The sequence below is a fragment of the Theropithecus gelada genome, chromosome 5 (assembly GCF_003255815.1).
Source record: "Theropithecus gelada isolate Dixy chromosome 5, Tgel_1.0, whole genome shotgun sequence".
NCBI lineage: Eukaryota > Metazoa > Chordata > Mammalia > Primates > Cercopithecidae > Theropithecus > Theropithecus gelada.
This window is the reverse complement of record NC_037672.1, coordinates 6,467,931-6,493,443: the sequence shown is the minus strand read 5'-3', so window position 1 is coordinate 6,493,443 and position 25,513 is coordinate 6,467,931. Positions and strand designations below refer to the sequence as shown.

The 25,513-nt window shown below is 52.1% G+C and overlaps 1 protein-coding gene across 4 annotated transcripts in view; it reads right to left on the bottom strand.

Moving 5' to 3' along the window:
* PPP2R2C (protein phosphatase 2 regulatory subunit Bgamma) overlaps positions 1-25,513 on the bottom strand; it is a 232,275-nt gene that overhangs the window by 56,977 nt on the left and 149,785 nt on the right. For 3 of the 4 annotated variants that reach the window (XM_025385947.1, XM_025385944.1, XM_025385948.1), the window contains one exon: positions 1,759-1,856. In XM_025385947.1, the coding sequence (XP_025241732.1) occupies positions 1,759-1,856 (98 nt within the window). Of the gene's footprint in view, positions 1-1,758; positions 1,857-2,534; positions 2,638-25,513 lie in introns of those variants that run through there. The other variant, XM_025385946.1, reaches the window with a different exon arrangement.

Genomic DNA, 25,513 nt, shown 5'->3' with positions numbered 1-25,513 from the left:
TGGTTTAGGGAACAGAGCTCTTCCTAATAAAGACCCCTTCACTATGGGGCTCCCAAAATAGTCAGGTGATGAGTCCACTGTGTGTGCCAGGGACCACGTTCCCAGGAGAGAGTTCAAGTTCATATGACAACATGAAACCCCAACCAGCCCAGAACGATTTCAAGACTTCCTGGTTAATTTTTTTTAAGTATCTATTTTTATATTTCTGTCCCTGTCTTGCTTTTGAAAAGCTTCAAAGTTCTCCAATATTTTTGCCTCCAATTCACTTCGCTTCCCACAAGCACTTGTGATGACAAAGGTCAGTGGGACCAGAAGGAAGAAAACACTAAGGGAGAAAAATTCAAAATGGAGAAAATCGCATCAACCAATAGAATCTCTTTCTGCAGCTTGGCAAAAAGAAGGCTGAGCTTCGCCGTGCCTGGTGGGACACCTGGTGCATCTGGTGAAGCCCATAGGTGCTGGCAGAGTGCTGTGTTTGAGGAACTGATTTGCAGCTAGGATGTGCCCCTTGTAAACTATTTTAACCCTCTGCACTCCGGGCTCATCTGTAAAATGAGGGGAATAGCTGCACTGCACTGCACCCATAGGGTCACCGTGAGGAGGGTTATGTAAGCCACCAAGATAAAGTCAGATTCAAGGAGCCTCAGCTCATGGGCCATGCTCAGGAGTGAATGGAGGGAGAGATGATTCTGCAGGTCCTCTTTTCGCCCCCGCTTCCTCCCCTCCCTCCTACCTCCCCTTCTCCACCTCCTCTTCTCCTCCTCCCCTCCCCCTCCTCTCCTGCTCCATCCCCTCCTCCCTCCTCCTTGGTTTCCTGGATGTCTTCTGCAGCTAATTCCAGGCACAGTCCATGTTTGCTGGGGGAGACGCCCCTCTCTGAGGCTGGGTGGTGTGTGATGTTGCTGGCCACTGTCCTGGCGTCGGGCAGCCGGGCTTCCATCCCTGGTCTGCTGTTCACTAGCAGGGTGGCTTCTCTGAGTTTCCGCATCTGTCACAGGAGTGTGGATCTGACCCTCGGAGGTGAGCAGCGCAGAGTAAACGAGAAGCAACTCCAGAATACTTAGCAAGTGTTCTCAGTAAATGGGCTTTTGTCCCGAGGCTCTTTCAGTGTTCCAGAAATGTGGTCCTGGGCAGGTTGTCCAGGCCACTGCTGTCTTACCGAGAGTTCTGCTGGACAACAAGCCTCCAGGGGTGGGGGTGAGGACAGGGGTGAGGACAAGGGCCCAGGCCTGAGCAAAAACCACCTAGCCCAGCCTGAGGGCTGTGACAGCTGGGCGAGAGTGGAGTCCTCCCGCTCCCCAGTCTGGCCAGGACAACGCAGGTCACCCAGGCAGAGGAAGGTTTCACTGAAGGCACAAGCTGGGGCAGCAGCTGGCTGTGCCGCGTCCTGACCATTCGTCTGGGGTCTAGGACAGAGCATGGGACGCAGGGAGCTCTCCGCAAACATCGGCTGAGGGCAGGGGGCTCAGAACCCGGCTTTGCCAGCCCACCAGGTGCACTCCCCCCACCACTGCCCGCCACTCCCCCGTCGGCATTCCAGAGCATCCCATTCCCACCCCTGGAATCCATGCCCCTGGGAGATGCCCCACACCTCCTGTCAGTTAAAAGCCCTCCTTTGGGTTGGAGTATAGTCCCTTACCACCTCTCGCCACACCACCCCTTATCCCCCTTATCCTTATCCTCCTCCCACCATGCCCACCTCCCACCTGACTCTGCTCCCCACTCCTCCCACCTCCCACCAGACCCAGGGCTTCGCACCTCTGGTTCCCGCTGGAAGATGACGACCCGGCCGCCCTTGTCACCTGTGGCCAGCAGCTCTCCCGTGTGGTTGAACTCAACGGTAGAGATGATGTCAGCTGGGAGGGGAACAGCAAGACAGGAAGGGGTGGCTGTCAGAGCCCACCTCTCCCGGGTGCTCAACAGTACCACAACAATAGCGAGCTCCCCGCTCCCAGAAGCCCCACAGCCCTGGGCAGGAGGCAGCAGGGAGCCCGAGGGGTCAGGAGCATTGGCGAGGGGCCACTAACCTGTCCCCTCCTGCCCTCCTCTTCCCTCTACACTGGCTGCAGGGCAGAGCTCTCGGGACTTGGCACAGGCCTGGGGTGACCGCAGTGGCCGGCAGACTTTATAGTAACTGGACACTCTGGGACTCATGGTGGTATCTGAAACCACCTGGATGTGGCCTCGTCCTCCTGTCTTGAACCCCCCACTCCCACCCCTGCCACCCAGGCCTGTGTGTTCCAGCAACCTGGGTCAGGGAAGCCCTTCCCAATATCTCCGTAGACAAGCAAGGCAACCCTCTGCTAGGGGCCCACTCAGGGCTTCCCACACAGTAGGACAGAGGTGAATTATGCCCTCTCCTTCAGACTCCTGCTCTGTGGCCCCACCTCCAGGCAGGCCTCCGGGATCGCTCTCTAATCTGTGCTCGCAGAAGCGGAGCTCAGCCCTGCCTGCCCTGACTCTCCCTGCACTTCATCCCAACCATGTTTCTTCAGGTCGCTCAAGAACCTTTCCTAATGGAGTCACCCCCATACCTGGAGTCTTCGATGCCCAGGGCTGGCCTTCCTGGATGGGCAAGTGTTTGGAGAAAAATGACAGTCCCATCTCCAGGCCCCACTTTTTGCATGTGGGAACTAGGGGAACACCCCTTTCTGTCACCAACATTCTGAGGTTCTAAGAGTCACAGAGATGAGGGGCCCGCACATTCTGGGTGGCCAGCCCTGGGAATGGGGGACAGCAGGGGAGGACGGGGCTCTGGCCTAGAAGAGGAACCCCCGCTGGGTGACAGCTCACCAGCCTGAAGCCTGAGGCCTGCTCCACCACCAAGTGTGCCTGAAGCCCCCAAATGATTCTGACTTTTCATTTGAAGTCATTCCTAATATTTGAAAAGTAGAAGATTTCCTATAAAAATCCACATTTCCAGTATGTCTTGGAAGATGGAAAGTTCTAGAACACCATCCCCATAGGCCCAAGCAGCAACAGCTAGTAGGAGCCTGGGATAGCCCGCTGCTGTGAATGGGACCTCTGTCGTTCTTTGCTCTCCTGGCCTGGACTCTGTAGGCTCTAAAATCTCTGATACCACCTTTAGCAAAATGGATCTACTTTCAAACAAGCCACAGATCTGACCACTGCTCCCTGCAGCCACAGAGAGGATACTCCACAGGGCTCCCTGTCCTAGCCTCTGTTCTCCCTATGGCAGCCAACCTGATGGCCGAACTCCTGAGCCAGGACATCCCTGTGTCCCTCTACTCAAAACCCTTCATTTGTCCCCATAACTGAATTCTGATCCCTCCTCAACCTCACCCTCTGCAGCTTCCCCAGTCTCAGATGATGACAGCTCTATCGTTCACTTGCTCGGGCCCAAGTCTTGGAGTTGCGCGCTCTCTCTCTCTCTCTCTCACACACACACACACACACACACACACACCCCACATCCCATCCTGCCTGCTCAGCCTTCACAGCATATCAGGATGCCAGCCGCTCTCCCACCTCTCACTGGATGACTGCCACAGTTCTTTCTCCCTGGCCTGGCTACGACGTAGCCTCAACAGACTGGCAGGAGAGAGGCGGGTAACACCCAGGACTGATCCTGGCACTCCCCTGCTCAAAACCCTTCAGCGGCTCCCATTGTATACTCAGAGAAAAGCACTGAGTGTTCTGAAAGCAGCACCAATCCCCCGCGGCCCAGGTGGGCTGCATCCGGAGCCAAACCTTCGCACCTCCCACCGTGGGCCAGGTAACCTGTTCTCTGCCCCCCACCTTGATTCTGGGCTTGTCCCTGTGTTTTGCTTTGGCCTGCAGAACGGCAATTCGACAAGCCGCAAGCAGAGATGCAAAGGGGCTTAGGTACTGGGGGGTTGCCATCCGCGCCTCTGGCGGTGCCAGGAGCAGGACCTGCGCAGGCTGGCTGACTGGTCCCTGAGGGGGAGTAGGAAGAGCGGGTGCAGCAGAAGCCCCCATACCCCAGCCTCCAGCTGGGCCCCGCTGACCCACAAAACTGGGCAAGCCCAGCCAAGCCCAGACCACAGAATCGCAGATGCAAGATGATGAAAACGTTTACTGTTGTATGCACGGGGTCTCGTGTTTTTAACTCAGCAAAAGGTACCTCCTCCCCTTCCCCAGCCTCATCTACTGCTCTCCACCTGCTTATTCCCCTCTAAATGCCAGGCTCCTTGCCCTTTCCCAAAAGTCCTGGCCACCTTCTGTCCTAAGACCTGCTCCCTCAGCCTGCAGTGGCCTTCCCGTGGGCACCAGCACAGCTCCTTCCTAGTCTTCCAGTTCCGCCCGACTGCTGCCTTCCTGGTGAGCACAGCTGGGACCACCTTGCTGGAATTGCTGTCTGCACCCCAGCGCCCTCATCCAGGACACCCTGACCATCCCCGCCCCAACCTAGTCTGATGTTTTTCCTTCTGTAAAGGCTTTTATCATCTGTTGGCTGTCTTCCTGGCCAGAACGTCAACTCCACGAGGGCAGGAGTCTCAGGCTTAATTCACGGCTTCAAATGGTGCCTGTACGCAGTAGCCACACCAGAGATATCTATCCAAGAAATGCCTTTTCTTTTTTCAGTCCAGACCTTTTAGGACAGCTCCTGGCCTGCACTGGCCTTCTGAGCCATGAGTCAATGCCAGCTTTGAGGCAACAGAAAAGAGTGAGAGAGGGTGGTTAGAAGTGGGATGACAGGCTGGATATATCCCTCCATCCATCAAGACAGATGCACATGTCATTAAACTTAAAAAGACAAGACAAGAAAAGCAGCTCTGTGGGAACACGGAAACGCCCACCGGGCAGGGAGTCAGGAACAGGGTCAGGTGTGCTGACCCCAGCTGTGCTAGCTAGGGTCCCCAATGGGGCACTCATTCTTGCTATTTCATATTAAAACTCCCTGAGGGGGAAGGAACGGGATATAAAATTGAGTATAAAATGCTAGTAATGATCTACATCAATGATCATAACTATGTGAAATAAGGAAAGAAACTGTGTAGAGGGGAAAAAAGCTGCAAGAGAATTCCCCAAAATGTGAACGGAGGTAGCTTTAGGGTAGCTGGAATGAAATACTATTTCCTCCTCTTTCAACTTGTCCATGTTTTCTAGATTTTCTGTAATGAAGTTACATCATTTTTTAATAGCTATATTGAGGTACAACCAATATACAAAAAACTACACATACATAATGTATATAATTTGATGAGGGTGGGCATACATATAGTGTATATTATTTTTATGATGGAAACATAACCATGCTATTAAATTAAAATGCCAATAGAACTATTGCTATCCAAAGCAAATGTGGTCCACAAATGCTGAGTGGTTGCCAAGCAACACACACTAATGTCTGTGGGCAATTTACAATTTATTTGTCATTTTCATATCTGCCACCTCCTTTAACCTCACGCCAGCCCCTGCAGGAGACACTACTGTGATTTCCATTTGGCAGCAGAGGAGATAGAGGCTCCCTCCACGAGAGACGACGCCATGAGCTCTTTGCAGACAGAAGTGCTGGCTGGAGTCTTGGCTCCAGTCTCAGCTGTGTGGTCTTGGGTAAGCCACACAAGTTCTCTGAGCCTTGGTTTCATTATCTGTAGTGTGCTTATGGTGGAGCCTTCCCCGGATTAGAGGTTCAAGTGAGACAAGGAGGTGAGAGGGTAAGGGAGGAAGAGAAGACAAGGACTCCGGGAATAATGAATCATCAAAATGTATAGGACAGAAACTAAAGCTCCTGGTCACCTGTGCTCTTGACTGCAACAGGATTGACAACCACAAGCTCTGCAATGTGGTGATGGATCTGGGGCCCAACCTCACTTGTGGATGGTCCCGCCTACCAGTCCCGCCAGTTGCCTCCTGCAAACATCTACAGAACTACCACCAGACCTCAGATCCCCTCGTGCCCAGGCCAGGGCATTGCTTCCTCTGGCCCATGAAGGAGCTAGCGGATGTTTAACATCTACTCATTTTTACAGGTAAATGTCTTCGGGATTTGCCTTAAGAAAAGTTGCCTCCCTTGAATGCCAGAAATTCTCATCAGTAAGGCCATAAAATTAATTGTTTTGGCAGCCACCTCTGTGAAGAAAGTCCATCTTCTCATCTTGGATTATCTGACACATTTCCAGCTCCAATACCACCTCCTCCAGGAAGCCTTCCTGGATAGTCCCCTTTCCCCCCTCCCCCAGTTAAGTGGTCTCTCCTACAACTGCAGTCTTCTATTTTATTCATTTATTTTTTTGAGACAGATTCTCCCAGAGTCACTCCAGAGTCACCCAGGCTGGAGTGCAGTGGCAGAATCTTGGCCCACTACAACCTCCACCTCCTGGGTTCAAGTGCCTCAGCCTCCCAAGTAGCTGGGATTACAGACACCTGCCACCACACCCGGCTAATTTTTGTATTTTTAGTAGAGTTGGGGTTTCACCATGTTGGTCAGGCTGGTCTCAAACTCCTGACCTCAAGTGATCTGCCCGCCTCAGCCTCCCAAAGTGCTGGGATTGCAGACATGAGCCACCGCGCCCAACCTACAACTGCAGTCTTAAGGCCATTGTGTGCCCTTCACAGGGTACTGACACCTCCTGCATGGTACTTACTGTCTGTCTCCACGTTGTCTCTAGCCTTGACCAGAGGAGACGGCGCCACATTGTGGTTGACCACATTAACTCACATTTCTTAAGTGCTTACTGTCCGCCAGGCCCTGCTCTAAATGCTTCTGGTAATAGCCTAGTAGCCCTAGTGCGGCAGCTCTCTCACAAATAACTATAGACTATAAACCCTTGACAAAACAACAACAAAACGACACTCTCTGAAGGCAGCAGAGGGCAAGGTTGCAGCGGACGCTGCAGGCGGTCAGCAATTGGGAGGAACAGCCGGCGTGGGCTTTCCTGGTTTCATGGTTTTCAGCCTGAGGACAAGTCCCAGCCTGTGTCATAGGGCTGCCGGAACTCAGACGGAAAGCCAGTCTCACTGGCTTGACGGAGCAGAAAACAGAGTCTGAGACACTTGCAGCAGCTGGAAAAGTGCGGGAGTAAATCCTGGAATGAAGAGAACCACTAAGACAGATCCCCAAATGGGGCAAATCAATTCTGCCCACATCTCGGGCTGACCCCAAACCACACACACACAGGACAGACTTCCTGCAGCTGCAGCCCAGCCAGGGCTAAAAGCAGTGAACAGAGGCTTCTGCCACTGCCCACCACTCACCACTACAGGTGGCTTACAGTTGCTTTCAGTCAAGTTAACTGCTTGCAAATACAGAGCAAAACAAAAATGCTCTTTGGGGAGAAGGAACAAAAGTCTAGAGTTGCTCTTATGCTATCATTCACAAGACCCAGGATATCATCCAAAATTATATGAAGATATACAAAGAAACAGGAAAACCAGCCATACTTAATATAACAGCTAGTCAGTGGAAACTCACCTGAAATGCGCTGGCTACTGCGATTAGCAACTAGAGATTTTTAAAGTCGCTATGATAACTGTGTTAAAAGATGTCAAGAAAATTGGCTCATACTTAATGAAAAGAAAATAAATCTCAGCAAAGAAATATAAACAACTTAAAAAAGAACTAAATGAAAATTCTATAACTTAAAAATACCATGTCTGAGACAGAAAAAAATCACAGCTTAACAGAAATTGCTTAACAGAAAGTCTGAGAAAATAGAAGAGTTAGTGAACTTGAAGATGATCTCAATAGAAATTACCTAATCTGAAGAATAGGGAGAAAAAATATTTTTTTAAAGAAAAAGATCCTCAAAGACCTCTTGGATAATATCAAAAGGTTCAATGCACATGTGATTGGATTTGTGGAGGGAGGGGAGAGAGAATAAAGTAAAAAGAAGAGATGAAGAAATAATGACCAAAAAATTCCTCAATTTGGTAAAAGACATCAATTTACAAACTTAAGAAGCTTAGCTAACTCCAAGCACGATAAATACAAGGAAAATTACACCAAGATACATCCTGGTCAAACTGCAAACTACTGGGAACTGAAATAATGGGAAAATGTTAAAGCAGCTAGAATAAAAACAACATATTACGTTCAGAGACACCGGGACTCAGAGACTGCTGACCTGTCAGGAGAAATAACGGCCCCAGAAGACTCTTTTAATGTGCTGTAAGAAAACTTTAAAACCTGGAAACCCAGAATTCTTAATTCAGTTGAAATATTCGTCAAGAATGAAGGGCAGGCTGGGCATGGTGGCTCACACCTGTAATCCCAGCACTTTGGGAGTCCACGCCGGGTGGATCATCTGAGGTCAGGAGTTCGAGACCAGCCTGGCCAACATGATGAAACCCCGTCTCTACTAAAAATACAAAAAAAATTAGCCAGGCATGGTGTCGGGTGCCTGTAATCCCAGCTACTTGGGAGGCTGAGGCAGGAGAATTGCTTGAACCTGAGAGGTGGAGGCTGCAATGAGCCGAGATTGCACCATTGCACTCCAGCCTGGGTGACAACAGTGAAACTCAAAAAAAAAAAAAAAAAAAAAAGAGTGAAGGGCAAAATAAATAGACATTTCAGCTGAAGCTTTCCCAAGGACCGGCACTTTCACCTCAGAACAATCCCATCGACCAATTATCACTCTCTACTTACAGACAACTTGGTCAAACTTGCCCACAGTCCCCTAAGTGGCAGGGCCTTTGCCATGTGCTCTTTTTGGCCGTCCCTGCCCCCACACTGCAGGGCCTGGAGCTGCCACTGGCTGCAGCCTCGAACTCGGGGCCCCAGATCAGCCACTGGGAGCAGTGTTCCAAGTCACTCTATGTGGGTGACAAGAAGCCCATGGAAATTCATGCCGTCCTTCCTCCCTGAGGTGCCCCCTCCCTTCCTGGGCGGCTCTAGGGCAACCCCCAAATGGAGAGGCGCACAGGGACCGCCAGACAAGGAGGCCTCAGCCAGCCCCCTGGTGCTGGGCACAGCACAGGCCTACCAGTGGGTGCCCAGAGAGGTGAGAGGTGGTGTCCCTAGTGACCCGCCCAGTAACAGGTCCCTGCACGCCAGAGCCAGAGACGGGCAAAGATGGTATCGTGGGTTGAACTACTAACCCCTGGTACCTATGTTAAAATCCTAACCCCTGGTACCTATAAATGTGAACTTATTTGGAAATAGAGTCTTTGCAGATGATCAAGTTAAGGTGTGGTCATACTGGATTATGGTGAGCCCTAGATCTAAGGGCTGGTATCCTGATAAGAAGGCCATATGAAGACACAGCACACACAGATACAGGGAGGAGGCCATGGGGAGACAGAGGCAGAGGCTGAAGGGACGCATCAAGAATCAAGGGCAGGCCAGGCACGGTGGCTCACAACTATAATCCCAGCACTTTGGGAGGCCGAGCCGGGCCTCCCAATGCCCGGAAATGCCCGGAAATGCCAAGGATTGCCAGCCACCACTAGAAACCGGTGGGGATGCCTGGAACAGAGTCCTTCCCGGAGCTGTCAGAGAGCGCCAAGCTGTGCCAGCATCACGATTGCAGACTTCTGGCCTCCAGAACTGTGAGAGAACAAATTTTGGTTGTTTTAAGCCACCCAGTTTGTTGCACTTTGTCACAGCTTCCCTAGGAAACTGACACAGAGCTGAAACAAGAGTGTGCGGGCTCCAGCCCCCGAGAACTGGGCTACCCCCAAGCCAGTGGCACTTGCTGGCTTTCTTCTCCATGTGCCCCCTGGGGGAGACTTCACCCTTGGATCTTACAGATGCCCCCTGCAGCTTTCATCAAGGCCATGGTAATCCAGTCCCAGCCCCATGACTTATGAGCTGTGCGCCCTCACCCAAATCACTCACCCTCTCTGAGCCCGACTGCCTCATGGATACAATGGGAATTGTCATCCCTGCCTGGCCATGGTTCTCCTAGGGTAAATGTGAAATTCATATGATTCTGTGGACTAGGACGTTCCCTGGAAACTCTGGCCGAGGCCTGCAGACAGGAGATGAAGATGCTCGTCAGGGACTTCCTCCCCAGCACGTCAGGGGACTTGCTCCCCTCGTCCATCATCGTAAGTGCTGCTGACACCACTAATGATCTATCAGGGCTCAGGGCAGAGAGGGGGCCTTAGGCAAGCCCAGCTTAAGCCTTCTGATGAGGTTGTTGCATTTAATTAGCATTGTCAGAGGTATCAGGGCTGCTAAGGATGGAGGTGGGTAAGGAAGGAGGGGTCCGCCTGCTGCTGAAGGGAAATGTCAGGGAGAGGAAGGGGCTCCTGCAGTCATCAACGACTGACCATGGGCTTGGGGAGAGGATTTACCCAGCAGCGGGCTGACACTGGGATAAGAAGATGGGGAGCCCCTCCTCACAGAGTCCAGGTCCAGCGGGGTGGCGTGGCGCCTTTGGTTATAATAGTAAACCTTCTGGGCACTTCCTGGGAGCCGCGCCCCAGCTTTGGCACTTCACACCTATTACAGAATCTTTTTAACAACTCCAAGAAGTTGTTGTGTGCTGTTATCATCCCCATTGTGCAGACGAAGAAACTGAGGCACAGAGAAGACAACTTGGTAACAGCTGCTCAGTTAGTAAGGGCAGGGGAAAGATTGGATTCCAGCAGGCTGTCTCTTGAGTCCTTGAACTTGCCCCCTAGGCCTGGTTCTCCTCGCGGCATGTATGGGGTCAGAGGTGGGGGGCTGAGGAGTTGGTGGAGGAGAAAGCAGGGGCTGAGCAGAAGCCCCACCCACCTCTGTGAAAGAAACCCTCAAAAGGCCCAAAATGTTTCCTGCAGGTAGGAGACCCTAGCCTGAGACTCACAGCAAAAGGGTCTGGAGTTTAGGGTCTGATTCTGCCAGGGATGCGGCTTTTACCACGTACTTCCAGGGGACAGGGGAGAGCTGGCTTGGGACCACCTTAGGTCCTGAGTGCTGGCTGCCCGGAGGGGCATGGAGAACACAGCAGAGGGAGGTTGTGCCTGGGGGATTGAGCAAAGCCACAGGACGCTACTGGCCACAGGACATACAGCAGGGGCTCCCTAGGTAAGGACTCTGCAGGAGATGACTACAGGAAACTTCCAGACTGCCCCGTGAAGGACTCATGACAGGTATGAGCAGCTGTAATCACCCGCCAAGCGCACCCAGAGCAGGCACAGCCTCTGGCAGGTAGAAGGCGGCCCATCCCCAGGCTCCCTTCCTAGCCAAAGAGAGCTGCCTGAAAGGGGCTGCAGCCGGCTCCTTCCCCATGTTGCCCTCCAGCAGGGAGCATGCCGGGCTGCGGGAGCAGGAGGGGAAGCACCAAGTCTGAGCAGAGTCAGACTGTTTCCGGGACTGGACGTCACTGCTGAATGAGTGACAGAAGGCTGCTGGGCTCTCCAAGGGTGATCAGAAAGACGAGGACCTCATCCCAGGCCAGGGAACGGAATGTTCCTGATGGGATTTTGTGAGAGGGGCCTGAGAGTCGCAGGGCTACCGAGGTCACAGGCCAGGCCTGCCCGTCAGCCCTCTGCACCCACCTCCTGGCCAGCTACCGCCCAGGAACGGTGATCACCTGATTACTGAATTCCGCTCTCGCTGAAGAATCCCCACATTTCATCACCATCCCACCTTCCAGCGGGCCTGGTGAGAGGTTTCCTCCTGCAGCCTGAGCTTGGTGGAGGTGGGGCAGCTCCGAGGCCTGTGGTCAGAGGTTGGGTGGGAGAGTGGGGACGGTGTGGCCAGGGCAGATGGGCTCTGAGTTGTGCTTTGATCACTTGGCTGGAGGAAAATGTGAAGGGGCTGGTGGGAGTATTTTTGGGGGGTGTCAGGGAGTGTCTATGTGGGGTGGGTGCCAGCTGCCACCTGCCCACTCATGTAACCTGGACACCCAGGACCCCAGGATCTGCCCGTCAGGGCTCTGCCACCCTGGCATCTGGCAGGACCCTGGGTCCTACCCTCACACACACCTTGGGGACAGTCCCTGTTCCACCTCATTGTGGCTGTGACCCTAGGCAAGCCACGTCCCCTCTCTGGACCTCCCCCTCCTCCCCCGTTGTGTAGAGGACACAAGCAGATGAGCGAGGAGGCTGAGACGAGCCCGATGGCCGGCACTGTGCAGGGAACTCACCCTTATTGCCACATTGAATCCTCTGCACACCTGCTGGGCCATGCCAGGCAAGTCCTGGACTTAATATCACCTCCCATGAGCTTAGTTTATAAAAAGAAAAGCACACCATAACAGCAGACCTGGCGGATGATGAGTTATGTAAACATTTAAACTGGGCACTGTATTGATTTGTCTTAAAGGCCACGGAAAAAGGATTCCGTGATCCCAGCCTCCACCCCAAGAGTGCCAGGTGAAACGGGATGCTGAAGCCTCCATGTGTGGCCCCAAGATGTGCCTGTGACCGGTGGTCAGCCTGCCAGGGCTGAGGGCACCAGGAACACGTGGCCGACACAGTGACCCTTGTGGGGAGGGGCAGCAGGGCAAGCCGTGGGTGGGGCCGGAGACCTGGAGCTGCCATGGCTATGCCCTTCGCATGCAGTGATCCCCTGGGACTGCCACTGTGTGGAAAGGGGGAAAGACCTGCGTCTGAATCCCACCCTGACCCGCTGTGTGACCTTGGGCAAAGCTCTTCACCTCTCTGAGTCGATCTGTCCATCTGCAAGACAGATATGGGAACACACACCCCCCGAGGGGCCAGGTTTACTGGCGCATCACCTAGCACGTGACTGACACGCAGGAAATACACTTAGTCATTCAATTATTCACTCAAAAGAATATTAATGAATGGTGAGTTCTTGTTTAACGGGTACAGTCTCTGTCTGGGATGATGAGAAAGTCCTGGAAATGGATGGTGGTGACAGGTGCACAGCAACGTGAATATACTTAATGACACTGAATTGTACATTTAAAAACAGTTCATATGGTAAATTCTATGTCATGTATATTCTACCACAATAGAAAATTTAATTAAAAAGTATTAACTGAGCACCTACTGTCCCCTCAGCACTGTTGCATACACTGGAAATTCAGCAGTGCACACACCCCAGAGAAAGCCCACTCTCTAATGGGAGAGACAGCCAATAAGCAAATTTTCATGTCAATAAACAACTCTTGGAGGGAGATATAAGGGCTAAGATGAAAACTATAGTATGGTAAATGGGATGGGAGGGGTGGGAGGGGCTGTTTTAGCTAGGGAGGCCAGGGAAGGCTTCCTGGAGGAGAAGAATTTGAGCAGAGACCTGAAGGATATGAGAGAGGGAGCCTCACAGATATCAGGTGACCAGCACGAGCAAAGGCCCTGAGGTAGGGTGAGTTTGATCTGTTGCAGGCCAGCAAGGAGGTTCGTGTGCATGTGAGAGGGATGGGATGGGGCAGGACATGAGCTCAGAGAGGTGGGCCGGGCCGGGGCCCTGCGCCCAGCAGGCCGGGAGAGGCCTGGGGATTTTATTCTGCATGAGCTGGGAAACCACGATCTGACTTAGGTTCAATGACCACCCCATCCTTCTGTCTTTCTAGCACGGATGAGCTCTTTCAGGGGTGGGCGTAGACCCTTCAGTGCCCAGCCCATGTCTCACACATGGGTGACTCTCAGGCTTGTTAAGTAAGTGCCAGAGGAAGCAGACCCTCGCTGGGCAGACAGGGGGTGACAGGAACCTCTCCTTCACCCCACCCCTCATCTGCCTTATATGGCTTCTGTCTCGGGGCCTCCCTCCAGGTCTATGAGTAGAGGCGTTGCATCATGATGATTTCGTCTTTTCTGTGTTAGCATTTCTAAAGTTGAGATACGATATACATAACATGAAATTCACCACTATAAAGTGTACACTTGATTGGATTTTAACAGATTCACAGAGTTCTACAACCATCACCACAGTCTAATGCCAGAACATTCCCACCTCCCCAAAAAGAAACCCAGAACATTCCCACCACCCAAAAAAGAAACTCCACATCCGTCGGCAGCCATTCCCTATCCCCTCCTCTCCCCAGCCCCCGGAAATCACTCATCTGCTTCCTGTCTCTATGGATTTTGCCTACTCTGGATACTTTACAGAAATAGAATCACACAGCACGGGGCCTTTGGGGTCTGCCTGGCTTCCTTCACTTAGCAGAATGTTTTCAAGGTTCATCCATGTTGTGACACAGATCAGTACATCATTCTTTTTCAAGGCTGAAATAATAATTCCATTTTAATCACGGTGTCTTTTAAGACTGGTCCCTTTCTCTTCCAGCAGAAACCCAGTCCCCAGAAGAGAGTGAGAAGGGAGTCATGAGCCTACGAATGTCCCCATGTCCCCGGCCCCCAACCTGTGTCTGCACCCAGCTCTGCTACTGCAGGAGCCAGAGCCGGTGTGGAATGCCACTGCCCCTCCCATGGTCAGTGCACAAGGGACAGGGATCAGCGAGGCCAGGGGCTGCGGCTGCCAGTTTCCCCCTGGCCAGGCCAGGCGGGGCCCGCCTGATGGAGTGTCTGCCAGCCTGGCTGGCACAGAGGCAGATGGGCTTGGGGGAGGGTGGACGGGGTAGCTGTGGATTTGTCTGTGGTCAGGAGGATCCAGTCAAGCTGCTGGGTTTGACTCTAGCCAGGCTGGACTGTGCTCGGAGCCGGGATGACACCCAGTCTGGCTTCAGTACGACCAACCCTCCATTGGACCCCCGTGGACCTTCAAAGGTGACCAGGCAGCCCGAGGCGAGGCCAGCAGCTGGCCATGGGACAGGGTCAAGGTGAGGGAGACCGAGAGAAGATCACATGCTCCCTGCCTTCTTTCTTGCAACACAGGCTCCAGAAAGCCCCACCCCATCACCTGGGCTTCTCTGCTAAAGACGAAGATTCCCAAGGCTCTGCCCAGACGGACAGGACCAGAATTGCTGGGGCCTGGAATCTGCATTCTGACAGGTTCTCCTGTGATGTGCAAAGGTTTGAGAACCACTGGTAAAGGGGTGACTGGTAAAGCACCTCAGTGGGGCTGCCTGATTCTCAGCCAGTTATAAACAGTCTCTGGGCCTCAGTTTCCAAATCTCTAAAATGGGTTTCATATTCGGGATTGGTGGTGAAGATTCAATGAGGCAACAAAGACAGAAGAGTCTGGCACCAAGAAACTGCTAGAAATTGTTGCTATAATTATTGCTACTATGTACCCAAAGCAAATCACAGAACTATGTGGGCACTGAAGGAAAGATTAATCAATGGCAGAGAGAGGGAGAGGGTTTGAGATGCGGTGAATTGCTGCTGGGGAACCTGGTTCAACTGTCTCCTGTCCTGCTTGTGTGAGTCAGAGAGTCATTTTACCTCTGAGTCTCAGTTTTCCCATTTGCAAAATGGCAATAAGAGCCACCCCTGCCGCAGGGCTCTGCAAACTGTGATGTGCTGTTCCCATCCCAGGATGGGGGGCATGGAAGCCTGACACTGATGCGGACCGATAGCTTGAGTCTGAGCCGGGCCAGATGGCCTGGGCTGGCTTCTGTGCTCCCAGCACCTGGGGTCCCACAGGCCCTGTCCTCTCTGCTGGGGCTGCAGCCAGCTTTTTAGACCCCAGCCGGCAGGCGGGCGATGGGGGCCAAACTGGCCTGGTAACAAGAACACCTCTCAGGTCCCATCACATCAGCGTGTCCATGAGCCCCCTTCTCAGGCCTGTCTGCTCCAGGGCAGGGGTCAGGCTCTAAGCTGCTTTGTCTCTGGCCATAATTCCCAGCGCTGGGTGCTGGAGCCACAGTTGGCAGAGCCAGCAGCCCCCCTCCACCCACCTTCCCTACCTCCGTCCTGGCCTGGCCATGGTCACCTCTCACCCGCAAGCCTGCAGCTGCCTCCTCTCTGGGTTTCCTGTCTTCATCTTGACCCCATCCACCCAGCAGCCAGAAGGACTTTTCTAAAATGAAAACCTCACCTGGTGGCCTTCCCTGAAACCTTCCATGGCTCCCCACTGCCCTTTGAACAAAGGCCCCATCTGCCTGGCTCACCCTCTCGCTCCCCAATCCTAACACTGCCCTTCCCTGTGGCCAGCCTGGGCATTGTTCATTTCCCCAAAGGAGGCCATTTATTTATCTGACAACTCTCTGAGCCTCAGTTTCCTAATTAAGGACCTATTTAGTGCCAGAGCTTATGCCAGGCAATGGGAATTCAGAAATGGACCCTGTGGGCATGTCCTCCCAGACCAGGCCCTCCCAGACCAGTCTGACCAATGGGGGCTGGGTATGCAGCAAGGACCACCCGGTGTCCAGGGTAAGGCTGGTTTCCACCTCCCTTTCCTCCCTCCTTGTGGAGAGGCTCTGTGTCTCAGTCTCTGGAGGACAGTCTACTAGAGGGTGACAGTCCACCCTTATGAAGGTGTGGGGTGGGGTGTGGGCAGAGGCGGGACCCCCCACAGCAGGGGCTGATCAGCAGGTCCAGCCTCTGTCGTCATCAGGGCTGCTGCGGTGTGCCAAGGGCATGGACCCGCCAGTAGGACAGAGTGGTCAGTTCTGGCTGTGCACTGGCCCCGTGACTGCTGGCAGCTCAGTCTCCAGAGGCTCGATTTCCTCCCCTGTGAAATGTGCAGGCCCTCCTGATTGAGCTGCGGTTGCTCTCCAGAGGAACCTCTTTACTGACAAGGAGCATCCTTGTGGCCCCCCGGCTGCAGGCCTTGCTCCCCGGCTGGTGTGAGTCCCAGCCTCCCGCAGCGCCCCCTCTCCGCAGGGCATCAAGGCCTATGGGCCCCTTACAGGCACAGATGTTCAGCTTGAGCCACCAGGCAGCAAACAAGGAAGTGGCTTTGGAGATGTTCCTGTCCTGGTTACACTGGCCACCCCAGTGGGACCTGAGTCACCAGGGAACTCACACAGGAGCATCACACAGTGTGCGCGAACCCTCGCGGCAGCCCTAGCAGGTGCGTGACGCTGCCAACTTCCACACGGGGAGACCACAGCTCCCGAGGGTTGAACTTGTACTCCCCCCAGGAGCAGGCTGCTTCCCTGTGCCTGGTGGACTCCAGGGCCTGTGCTCTTGATGCCATGAAGTGCCGATCAGGCCAGCCCTGGTCCCTCCACTGTGGGACAGCCATGCACCTGAGCCGCGAGAGTGACAGCGCTGCAGTCAGGCCATGCCTTGTACCTCGTGGCCTGTACCCCTAAGCACGCCACTCCCCTCCCAGCTGGGATCAGTGCACCCATTATAAAGATGAGCAAACAGAGGCACATTCAGCAGGGCTGACGGAGAGAGGCAGATTTGGAGTCCTCACTACCCCAGCTGCTGCCTGTGGGTTATTGGGCTCCTTTCCTCCAGTTTTTCCTGGAGACACCAACTCCCAGCCTGGGCACATTGTCCAGCTGCTGCCATGAGGAGGACAATGGCAATGGCCAGGGTGGTGGGCACCCCTCACACTTGTGTGTCACACTCAAACTGTTCACAAGCATGTCATACCCATGATCTCATTTAAGGGTGGCGATGCCTTAAGGGACGGGCATTACTCTTCCCCTTACAGATGAGGAACCTGAGGCTCCAGGAGGCAGAGTCAGGGGTTTGCCAGTGCAGTTAACAATCAGATCTTCGGGTTGGGGCTGAGAGCGGGTAGAGAGAGGGCCCGGATTTGTGGTATTTGCCAAGCCCGTGGCATGAACACTCAAGCCAGGGCTGATTTCCATGCTACCCACAGTTTAACAACTGGCTCAAAAAATTCCTAAAAATGTAACTATTGACTCCCACGCACTGACGTGAGCCAGCTCTGGCTCACTCTGGGCCAAGTGAGTCACCTAAGTCCATACTGGCAGGAATCCTTAAATCCCAGTGTTCAACCTCAGAGCTTGGACTCCTCACACAGCCACACGGGCGCCCCTATAAGGGCAGCATGGCCCTTCCAAAGCCAACATCCCAGTCGGCAGGACCCTCATCCTGCACGAAGCCCCCAGCCACACCATCCCGCACAGCAGAGACCAGGATAGGGAGCGGGCTCCCATAACAGCCAGGCCCCCAGGTACCCCCGCTGCTCCTCACCATGAACCAAAAATCACCCCAGGCCAGTGGGAGGCCTCAGCCTTGGGGCCTGGCTTGATAAACAGAATCTTGTTGCCTAGAAAGAAACATCTGGAGGGATGCTCCGTGCGCTGCAGGGGTCTCCCAGCCGAGGTGAAGGGTGGAACAGAGGTGGCCCTGGGGGTCCCTCACTGACCTCTTTGGGGCAGGATAAACAGAAGTTGGACCAGAGGCCTCATACAAGACCCCCTCCCCTCCAGTCTGCCCCTCTGGAAGGGACATCTGGTCCCACAGCTTCAGAGGACCCCACCTGCCCAGCCTGCTCTGTGCCAGCCTGGGGAGGAAAGAGCAGGCCCTGGTCCTCCTCCCCCTCCTTTGTTTCCTCCTCCTCTCATAGAAGCATAAGAAGTCTCCGTCTCATCAGCAGGTGTGGGCCAGTCTGGAGGTGAGGCTGGGCCCTACGGCTGGTGGTGCATGTGCAACCTAGGACAGCCACAGCCTTCCATGGGCCACACCGCCAGCTCAGGCCATAGGGTCCTTCCTCCACTTCCTCACCAGCATGGCAGCTCCCAACTGAGATCCTGGGCTAGTGGGGACCTCAGCCATTCCCCCAACATTCACCAGTGCCCACTCTGCACCAGGTCCACAGTGGGGAGCCCGGAAGTCAGTGTCCAGTTTCTACCTTCGTGGTGTCAATGACTCAGAGGGAGACAGACAAGGAAACCAACACACTCATTTCAGCCTCACAAATTCTTGGCTAGGGGTGTGTACCAGGAATGGTTGGAACCCAAAGAGAGGGCAGTGCAGCTGCCAGACCTACCAGGGACAAGGCTCGCTTCCTCCTCGGTTACCTGGGAAAGTTACTCATCCTTACCAAACCTCAGTTTCCTTATCCATAAAATGGGCTTAATATTCACACCTGCCTCAGAGGGTCCTAAGGATTAAATAAGTGAAAATGTGTTCCTGTTAGAACAAGACGTACAATAGCCAAAATGACTCTGCAATAAATAAATAAATAAATAAAGGAACACAGTTGGAGGGCTTACCCAAGCTGATATAAAGATACAGTGATACAGACAGTGCAATCTTAGTAAAAGGACAGACGTATGGATCAATACAACTAAACAGAGAATCCAGAACTAGACCCACAAGTCTGTGGCGAACTTAGATTGTTGTCAAAGGCACTCAGGCGATTCCATGAGGAAAGTACAGTCTTTCCAATAAATGACTGGGGGAAAACGAATATCAACTCTTACACCATCTGACAAACTGACATTGAAATGCATCATCTACCTAAACATAAAAGCTAAAACTATGAGCCTTCTAGGAGACATTATAGAAGAAACTCCTTGCAACTTTGATTTTTCAAACAAGACACAAAAAGCATGAAACACAGCAAAAAACTGACAAACTGAACTTTATCAAAGCTTACACCTTTGCTATGTGAAAGAAACTGTTATGAAAAGAAAATGGCAAGGCATGGAATGAGAGAAAATATTCGTAGTACATGTATCTAGTAAACCCCTTATAGCCCAGATGTATAAAGACCTCTTACAACTCAATAATATAAACACAAGCAACTTGATTTAAAATGGGCAAAAGATTTGGGCAGACACTTCCCAAACCAAAATACAAAAATGGTCAGGAAGCACATGGCAAGGCACTCAACGTCATCAGTCACCACAGGATGCAAATGCAAATCACAATGACATACCAGTGTACACCCATCAGAGTGGCGAACATTAAAAAGACGAATAATATCCAGTTGGTGAAGATGTAGAGGAAACAGCCCCTCACACACTGCTGGGGGAATGAACAATGATAGCCCTGTGGGAAACAGCTGGGCAGTTTCTTAAAGAGTGAAAATAAGCACGTGTCTACCATGCGACCCAACCATCCTTGTAACCAAGAGTAATGAAAGCTCACAAACTCACAAAGGCACATACGTATGTGTTTATAGCAGCTTTCTGCAGAGTAGCTCAGAACTGGAAAAAAACTCAAATATCCATCAGCAGGAGAAGGAATAAATAAATCATGGCATATCCATAGAACGGAATAGTCCTCAAAGAAAAAGGAACAAACCATTGACACACACAGCAACCAGGGTGAAGCTCAAAAGAACCACACTGAGTCAAAGAAGCCAGACCAAAAATTGCATGCATCTATGACTCTATTCATATGAAATTCTGAAAAGTGCAGACTATCCTACAGTGACCAAAGGCAAATCACTGGCTACCCAGGGTGCAGGGCAGAGACAGGAATGGACCATACAGAGAACAGGAAACATTTTGCGGGTGAAGGCCACGCTCCAAATCTTAATTATGGGGGTGATTTCACAAATATATACATAGCTTGCCAATTCTAAGAATATGGAAGTCTACACTTTAAGTGGATGGCATTTATTGTACTTAGTAAAGGTTTGAAAAGTCTTTGTTTGTAGTAAAAGGGAAAGAAAGAAAAGAGGGGAGAAGGAGTGCCAGCAGCCACCTGCTCTCATCTGAAACTTCCAGCAAGCTGCTAATTTAATCCCCTAAACGTAATTGAGTTGACCACCCAAGCAATCGCACTAGAGGAAACAGTCATTTGGTGCATTTTTCATCAACTAAGATCATTGATCGACCACAAGTTCATCCAGATTTGTCCAAGGTGGTCTGATCCACCCGAGCCTTGGCATAAGAAATGTATCGTGCCAGGCACATGGTAGAATTCATTAATTGCACGCTGAATAAATTAACAATCACCTCACTCTCCCAGGTGCACACAGCTTCCAGGGGCCAGGAGGAAGCCATAGCCAGCGTGGGCAGCCTGAGCTGACCCTGGGAGATGCCCAAGGCTGCCCACCTCCATGGAAGAGGCCTTTTATAGAACATTCTCGGATGCTGAGAAAGGTAGAGTGAGGACCGTTTAGATGTGGCATTAGGGATTCAGGTGAGCTAATGGGTAATTCAACAGCCTGAAAATCAGTGGGTCAGAGAAAATCAGCTGACAGAGAGTCAAATGCAGAATGGCCAGTCCAGCTGGACAAGGGAAGTCTGTGGCTGATTGAAATCACTGGGGACAGTTGAGCCAAAGATGGGGGTCTTTGATGGGAGCCTGAAGTCAAGCCAGCCACTGCTGTGTTTCCTGCTGTCTCTATGTTGGGTTCAGTTAGGGCTTTAATGATCCTAAGTCAATGCACATCAATGCACTGAAGTCTCCTGGGGTTGAAATGTTTCCTCTTTTGTCTTCGTCTTGAGTTTCACCCATCACCTAAATCAGCAGTTCTAAGACTGTGGTCTAAGTACCTCTAAGGGTCCCCAAGACCCTTTCAGGGGATTGTGGGGTTCTCCCTTTTCCAACTACTCATCTGTTTGAGGATAGATGGTCAACAACACTTCAACCAAACAATGCATCACAACAGACTGAACGCAGGAGCCGATGTGAGAATCCAGCCATCATCTATTAAGCTAGAGATTAAAGAGACTGATACACATGCCACTCTTCTCACTTTTTAAAACATAGTTATTTTCCAAAAAAATAGTATTTACGTTAACATGCAATGGGTTTACTCTTTTTATTTTTCAATGAATTCATATATAAATCTTTTTAACTGTCTGAGTTTTCATTTCAAATTTGGCAAATATTGAAGGATATAGCCCACATACACAAAACCTCTTTGGGAGCCGTAATAATTTTTAAGAGTGTAAAAAGTGATCCTAAGACCAAAAAGGTTGGCAACCATTGCCCTAAAAGTACGTTGGGTGATTCGGGCGTTTGCTCCACTAAGGCATCTATTGATCTAAGCAACTAAGGTGTCTATTGACCTAAGTAACTAAGGCATCTATTGATGCAAGCAACATTCCTCAGTGCTTGGAGCTCCTAGCCCATCCAAGCCTCTCCCATGTTCTAAGGCTTATGCCATTCATCACAAGATGCCTAGAGCTCAAAGGAGAAGTCCAGGTTGGCCAATGGGACCCCTGAATGCAAATGTCTCAGAAATGAACTGAGCCATCGCTAGCTGGCTGGCTGGCTTCTCAAACCTCTCTGTCATGCTTCGCTTCTGCTCATGTGGTCATGGGGATGCGGAAGGAAAACTGAGCTGGGAGTTTTGGAACATTTCAAGGGGTAGAAGGGCCGCCACTCATACAGACAGTGTGTCGAAAGTAGAGACGTGTCCCACACACAACTCGATCAAGTGGCACACGGCAGGATATGGAAACTGACATTTAACCCAAGGCCAAATAAAATATCTATGAGCACATCATAGAAAGAACTTCTGGACTATAAAATATGAACATGAAAACAAGTCTCAAATTTTATTCAACATTTTAATCATTAATCGTCTTGGAAATATTAGTACTCCCATTATTCAGCTGGCCTGCCCCTCTAAGAAAAACCCACCCAGGAGAAGATTTTCCCCTCCATCTCCTGGATGTGGTTAATGGTAAGGAAGCAGTTTCACCAAAGCAACTCACAAATAGAAACTCTGGCCAAGGCCTAATGAAGGGGTTTCCGAGGATTGTCAGGAGCCATCTTCGGACTGTCTCCTTCACTTCTACATTTATTTTCAATATTACTGTACATGCTTGCACGGTAAGTTGTTATGGACATGGGCTATGATGGCAACATCCGAGATTCTAGAGTCACTCATCCCAGAGACTTTCCAGATGAAGAAGATGCAGCTATTCAGTCTTCCAGAGACCAAGGGCATGGGCAAGACCAAGGCCTGAAAGAGCAGCTGGGAGCCAAACACAGCACCAAGACCTAACCTCTGAAGCATCCCAGTCTGAGATAGCCCTCTGAGCTCTACCCTCCTCTGTGTGATCCCATGAGCCTGAGAGCCCTCTGTCATTGTAATTTTGTCCAAGTGGCTCCAGGGACCACATCAATGAGTGGTGGCCACAGCTGAGCTCAGGAGCACCCTGACGATGAACTCACAGAGGAAAGTCACAAGTGACACTGGAGAACAGCACTGTTTATCTTCCTGCTGCTCAAAGGGCAGAACCTGGTGGGGGACGGTGGGTATCTACCATGGAAGCTACCTGCCGATGCCAGACACTGCACTGGATGCCTTCATACCTCACACAACAGAGTGGAGTCAGTGGCACTGATATCACAGCCAAGCATCCATGCTCAAATCCTGGCTCTGTCACTCACGCACTGCGTGACTTTGGGCCAGTTGCTCAACCTCTCTGTGTCTTGGCATCCTCATCTGCGCATTGAGGTTAACGATGGGGCAAGGATCAACTACCTTCTGGGGCTGCAGTGAGGATAAGAGGAATACTGTTTGGGACGAGCATGTGCTGTTGCTGTTCATCTCCTCAAATCCACCCGGACGACAGTGATCTTCACGTTACAGGCAGGAAAGCCAAGGTTCGAAGGCAAAGGTGCTCTGCCCAGGGTCACGGAGCAGGTAAGTGGTACCCACAGGTACGCAGGTTGGCTTTGCATCCACACCTGTCCGACTTCCAGCCCTCAGCACTTTCCACTTTGCCTGTGGCTCTTCATACAAGCTGCCCCGTTTTCCCAAATCAAACAGCAGTTGTGCTAGGCTGAAGGGAAGGTATAATGAGCTGGCAAGGGTATGCTTGGCCCTGCCACTTCCCGGTTATGTCTACTCAGTGTTCTCACCTGCAAAATGGGCACGATGCTACCTGCCCACCCTCCCTCTTTACTCTCCTCTCCTTTTTCCTTCTTCCTTCCTTCCTCCCACCCTCGCACCCTCCATTTCTGTAGACACGTCCTATGCGACCGCACTAGGCCAGGAGTAGGTGGGACATGGAATGGCTTCTGCCCCCTAGGGGCTCCCAGTCTCATGGGGCAGTCATAGATGTAAACAAGAACCATATGGCATGGTCAGGGCTGCTATGGAGCGACACATGGGGATTCTGAGGGCCCAGCTTGGGGATCAGGGATGACTTCCTGGAGTAGGAGGCACTGCGTAACCTGAAAGGTCAGAAAGAGCAGAGACACTGCTAGTGGGAGGCATTCAGGTGGAAGGGGCATGGAAGTGCCCAGCTGGAACACCTATCCCGTGGAGAGTGGTGGCAGAGAGGAGTGAGGCAGGACCTCAACAGCAGTTAGAGGCCTCAACTGCCCCCTCTGCAAAGCCATGAAGATCGAGAAAGACTGATACAGCAGAGGGAGTGCTAGGCTCTGCACATCTCTTGGCTCACTCACACCTTCAAGGACCAGCTAGTAAGACCAGGCGGCAGGAGGGCCGTAATTTCCACTGAGGCCAGAAGGGGCCACTTTGAGCTAATTAGAACCACTGAGCAATCTGAGGATTTCAATTATGCACACGGCAGGACAGTGGGTGCCTTCCCACGTGGGTGGGAGATTACTGCCGCTGGCTGGGCTGTCGCTCTCATGCAAAATATTAACAAAAGGCAGGGCTCACAGCAATTCTCATCTGGCTGAAATGGGAGGATTGATCATCTCAGAGGTTGGAGCCTCAGAGACAGAAATGCTGGGAGCGGAGCGGAGCCCCTTAGCAACTGGTTTGGCAACAAGAATTACTCCCTGACCTCTTCCTCCTCACTTCCCGCCTCCTAAGCGTTTTCATTTGATTAGAAAAAAAGAAAAAGAAACCGAAATCACACTTCAATCCCAGCTCTGTTAACGGCGGGTGAGGCTGTGCTCCAGGGGCCGGGCTGCAAGAGGTCCCCACGCCCATGGAGGTTTCCCAAATCCTACCCTGGCCTCCCCTGGGAGCACGCTGGCTGACGCTGTCTTTAAAGAGCTTGGAACCTTTCCACTGACATGAGTATTTAGTTGTGGAGGATTAAAAATACAACCTGGGAGGCTGAGGCAGGGGGATCATTTGAGGTCAGGAGTTCAAGACCAGCCTGGCCAACACGGTGATCAACATGGTCTCTACAAAAAATACAAAAGTTAGCTGGGCGTGGTGGTGTGTACCTGTAATCCCAGCTACTCAGGAGGCTGAGGCAGGAGAATCGCTTGAACCCGGGAGGCGGAGGTTGCAGTGAGCAGAGACCACGCCACTGCACTCCAGCCTGGGCGACAGAGGGAAACTCTGCCTCAAAAAAAACAACAACAGCAACAACAACAACAACAACAAACCCCCTCCTGCCTGACAAGGATACACTGTGCCATTTCACCCGTCACTGTCACGGGAAAAAAGAGCACTGGAATGGGAGCCAGGGGACTGCCCTCTCTCTCCAACCTACCACCACCTAGCTGTGTGACCTTGTCTGTGACCTGACCTGCCTGTGGTGTCCCTGACTGTACCCATCTCATGCTGAGGTGCTCAGCATTTGTTCTCACCAGGAGAGTTGGTGTCCCAGGAAGGGGACTCCTAGGGACTGCCTACCTTAACCATGAGGCTGGGGTGCTGGGCACTGCAACAGACTTCTGGGGAGCTCTTTGGGACAGGAAAGGTCCTTAGAGGTCCCCCCCCATACACAAGTTCCCTAAAGCCCGGCTGAAGGTGCCTTGATGTCCCTGAAGTGCAAGGTCCGTGCGCCCAGCAAGGGGCAGGCACAGACAGGCACCCTGTTGAACTTGTTCTTCCATGGCCAAGAAGGCAGCTACCTGCAGGTGCTCCTACCCTGTCTCACCAGGGGCACGGAAACCCTTGGGGAGGGGTGCCAGCTGCTCCTAACCTCGCTTGTCTGCACAGCACTTTGCAGACACAAAGTGTGTTCACTTCCTACCCTTGGTTGAACACTTACAATATCAGTTGTGAAGC